General features: G+C 43.0%; 1 protein-coding gene across 1 annotated transcript; it reads left to right on the top strand.

Annotated features, from left to right (window-relative positions):
- Nucleotides 1–404: 404 nt before the first annotated feature.
- LOC114560390 (cyclin-dependent kinase inhibitor 1C) lies at nt 405–2659 on the top strand. Its single transcript, XM_028585731.1, has 3 exons — nt 405–1164; nt 1326–1443; nt 1942–2659. The coding sequence occupies exons 1-2, from the start codon at nt 630–632 to the stop codon at nt 1439–1441; spliced, it is 651 nt and encodes a 216-aa protein (XP_028441532.1). The 5' UTR covers nt 405–629; the 3' UTR covers nt 1442–1443; nt 1942–2659.
- The last annotated feature ends 2054 nt before the right edge of the window (nt 2660–4713 follow it).

Here is a 4713-nt window from a genome sequence, read left to right as displayed (position 1 = left end):
TAAGAATATAAAATAGTTTAACAACCATTTAGTGCTTTCATGTAACATAAGACGATCGATCCCATATTAGTCCATTATCGAACGCACAACAGCAGCAATTGTGCGGAAGAAGAGCATAACAAAGTCCGATAATAGATGCACAAGCACCAGCTGCTTGTTTAAGTACCCACACGTGATCCAAAAACAGCAGCTCCATCAGTCTGACGCTGACATAGGGAAAGTCTGCTCAGTGTTATCAGAGGGTTGACAATCCGAGAGAAAAACCAAATCGCTGCGCTCTGCTCGGCGCACAGCCAAATAGGCACCAGGGGCCGACGGGAAAACAGGGTGGGGGCCGTGCGTGTGTTTTTTTTAAGAGGGTTGGATTTAAGGCAACCAATGAGAAAGTCGCCCGAGGTGGCTGCTCATACTGAGGAGTTGTTGAGAGGTTATATACTCCACATCTCACTCGCTGAGAAGGTACATTTAAACCGAACTGTGTGGTGGAGAGAGACGGACGAGAGAGGAGATAGAGATACACACTTTAGGCACAACAACAACAACACCTGATACTCTCTCATCAGGGATCATTTAGCCAAATAGGGCATCTTATTTTGTGTTTTGGGGCTTTTGTCAGGAAGATTTTGGAGATGACCAACGTCCAGTTATCGAGCAGCGCGCTGGATAGGCTGGTGGCCAGGAGGACCTTCCCTCTCCACAGACGCACAAGCGCCTGCCGCAACCTCTTCGGACCAGTGGATCACGACGAACTAAACCGGGAGATGAAAGCCAAGCTGCGGGAGATTTCCGAACGGGACCAGCAGAGATGGAACTTTAATTTCGAAGCCAACACCCCGGTGGATGGGGATTACGAGTGGGAAGAGGTGCCCGTGGATAAGACCCCGGTGTTTTATCAGGACTCTGTACAGAACGGCAGGATCAGGGTGCCTGAGACACCCATCAAGCAGAGGCCCTCCTCGGACTCCGTTCTACCGGAGACCACTGATATGGATGTACTTGAGCGCTTGTCCGTGCCCGAGAGCAGCAGCACTCCCTGCCCGGTGGAGGTTAACCAGGAGAACCGCACAGACAAGCTCAATTCAGGGAAGCAGGCTCACAAACAGGTCCCGTGTGTTAGACGGAAAAGAACGGCCACTACTGACAACAACAACACACACATCACAGGTACATAGGCTATAAGACATTTTAAATCTCATGTTAAGGATGTCTGTGGCTTCAGTGCTATTAGGGCCTGTATCCAAATTATCCCCTTGTCTGTCGCATGCGTAATTTCGGCTCAACTGGATTTATGTGTATTAAATATATTTTTTTTTCCTTTCCAACAGACTTCTTCGTGAAACGAAAAAGGGCTGCTGATAAAAAGTCAAATGATGTGAGCGCTTGCCACCACTCCAAGTCTCCAATCCCGCTGGAACAAACTCCACGAAAGAGGATCCGTTGAAGGTATGAAGATTTTTTTTTTCAATTTTCTAAACTACCAGACCGTTTCAAATCGTTAAAGCTAGTCTAATATGGCAGTTCTGATTTTTTTTTTCTTCTTCTTTTTTACACCTCAATGATAAAACTGTCAACTATTAATAGTTATGTTTAGCCTGGTGGCTGCCTTGTATCTGATCAATGATTTCGATTTTGTTTTTCCTGCGTTAATTGGAAAAAGATTACGCGAGCCAAAAAAGCGCAGACAGTGTTATCTGGGAGGGTGCGGTGGGGTGGGGAGTTCGTGGTGGCGAAATCGCAGTAGTAGTGATAGTAGTAGCTGTAGTAACATCAGTGGTTGGGGGAGGGGGGATGTGCGTCACGATGTGGCGGGAAAAGGGCTTGGGTAAAGGCTGACGCCAGAGACGGTCCAGTATAGAGGATCTTTGGTGACGCCTGCTGCCGAGTTTCCTGTTTCCATGACTGATCCTCAGATAAACTGATCGTGTTTTATTCCTTCCTCAGGTGTTTTTGCACTAGCCTATATTTGCCTGCATACATTGAGGATCGAGATGTGGATGTTTCTCCCTGCTACTACGCCGGAGAGGAGAAAACAGGGGACGGTGTGGGAGATTTTAAGCTCGACCAGCCGGCTGCTTCGGCCTGGTGCGCCCCGGCGGAGCGCAGCCTGAACACCGGACCAGACTCTCAGGACTGAACGGTTTGGGGGTGGGGGGTGGGAAATGGACAGGAAAGAGAGGACATTTCGCCGAATGACTTCTATCCAGTACAAATGTAGCATTCATTTTTGCTTTTACATACAGCCACTCGACAGTGTTAAATGTTTTAACATCTGTGCAATGCAATCCTAATTATACTTTAAAAATAATTGTCTACACTGGCCAAAAGTGTACAGCTTTATAGAGACAATAGCCTATAAATGTTTATTTCTGTTCTGTTTTTTTCTGTTAAATGTATATTTTTTAAGACTATTTTAACTTATAATTTATTTATGTTTCTTTATATTTGTTATAAATGCCTTGTTGATTTAGCCAAAGGGCATATTCTTATTTTATTTTAATATTTCCATTCGTCATTGTGATGTGTTGCAATCATGTAGCTTACCCATAGTAGTCCACACTTGGAAAAAAATAGGTTTCTGAGCCGTTTTTTGTGTTTTTATACAAGGTGCCCTGTGTCTTGTAAAAGATGAGAATAAAATATTTTTCACTTCGACTTTAAAGCAGATTTGTTGGTGTGTTTTTGTCCCGTTTATGTGTTTTAGTTTTGGGTGTTATGAAACTAGATGTGTGTCAAATTAGTCCTGAAACTGAAACTTTGACGTCTTTGTGTTGTCTGGTTTCTGCCTCGTGATTGTTAAATTTAGAAAAATAATTGGAACAACCGTTTTATTGTTCATTCAATGAAAGCTGGCCATATTCTCCGTAGCCTATTGGTCTTAATAATAGTTTTAGAGGTGATTTATATTCCACAAACGTATTGCTGAAAAGAAGGCATAAACTCTAAACACCAAACACCACCAAGAATCCATGCCGTGTTATTGCAGACAGTTATGACTCTCCACCTCCCGCGGGGACGCAGGTATTACCTTTCACTGAGCTCCGCCTGTATCTGTCTGCCTCTATGGGCTCATATACCTTGCGGGGGGAAACGCATTCAGACGTGCAGCCTTGGGGCGCATGGCAGCTGCGGGATATAGGCTGGGATTTAAAGGCCCTTTCGCCCTTCTAAAGAAGCAGCAGCTGCCTTTGGATCCCCGCTTTGTCCGCCACGAAGACACCCCCACATCCACCCGCACTCAACAAGCCCTCTAAAGACCCACTCACACACACTGTTTACCCCGCCGTGGATACACCGGGCGTGGAGGCCACCTGCCAGAGCTGGAAAAAGAAAACTATAGTCTTTGTAATTGTCCTCGTCTATTGAAACAAACTATTCAACAGGTCATACTTGCAAGTTTACCCTTAATTGAAAGAAGCCAAATGCAGCAGTGGCTGAATGCGCGCGGGGCCTGGGCCGCCTGTCAGTGCGCAGGAAACGGGCACATTTTTTTTTTTAATAATTTTCCATAAGTTTCTTCATTTGTTTGAATTGCTTTGACCATCTGACATTAATGTTTTGATGAAATGGAGACTTTTGATGGCCAGAGTGACTTTGTCAGCTCTATGCAGCCATAAGCTCTGACGGGCTTGTTCTGATTTCCAGCACAAAGCGCTCTTCGGCTCCATTCTTTCCTTTTTGTTGCCATATGGCAAATCCATGTAGACATAGCCAAGACCCATTCAGTCAGCCACAGAATGTCCTGCATCAGAGAACAAAAGACACTTTGTCTGGCTGCTCTATTGATACGAATGGACGAAAAAAATATTATAATTAATCTATGGCTATATCCAGCTAATTAACGCCCATATGCCAACGGGGAGCTGCGAGGCCATTCAGTGTAGTTTTAAATTCTCAATAGTTTACATGTTAAAGACAACAGCTGTTCATGTGTTACTTTAATGAAGTCCCCTCTATGTTGGAGACTGGACAAATTCAAGGGCTCAAGTCCCCCCACCCCCCCAAGAGTTAAAGGGGTCATCTTCATTTATTTGTCTCTACAGCTGTGCAACTATATAAAATTTGTCCCAATAAATAGAACTTTAAATGCATTTGAGTCATTGCGGGAGAGGTCGTAGGTTAATTCAACTCCGTAAGCTTCTCTTTGCAGGAAAAAACAAATCTAAACAGTAAAACATTTTTTATTTGACTGGCCTTGCATAATAAGTAATAATTTTCACCAAGAATATAACTTCTATGCCAGTTCATTGCATGACCGGATGGATTTTTACAATTTAAATTGGCTCCACAGAATGTTGCATGATAATTATAACTTAATTCAGCCCTGCTGTACAGTAGCCTATGGACATAAAGGAAAGAGATGACAGCTAACATACATACCTCATTAACACGCCCACAACAATAGAATATAATGAAACAAGCAGCTGCTGATGGACAGAATCAGCCTTATGAGCCTTTCAGTTTCCCATCTGACCTTTAACTTACTGAGTCATCATAAAACCATAATCAACTGTTGCTTGAATCAGTTAGTTCAATTAAACTAAAAATACTATATAACAAATATGTAACATTACTAAGGTCAGTGACTTATATAAAGTTGTTGTGACTTAATAAAAATGAAGTACATCAAAAAAAAACATCTGAATATGAATATCAATAACAAATAGCGAGATTTATTCATTAAAAGAACACGACTTTATAACACCTCATTTCTTT

This window comes from Perca flavescens, chromosome 8 (genome assembly GCF_004354835.1).
Source record: "Perca flavescens isolate YP-PL-M2 chromosome 8, PFLA_1.0, whole genome shotgun sequence".
Taxonomy (NCBI): Eukaryota; Metazoa; Chordata; class Actinopteri; order Perciformes; family Percidae; genus Perca; species Perca flavescens.
Note: the sequence above shows the minus strand (reverse complement) of the source record. Positions and strands in the feature narration are given on the sequence as shown.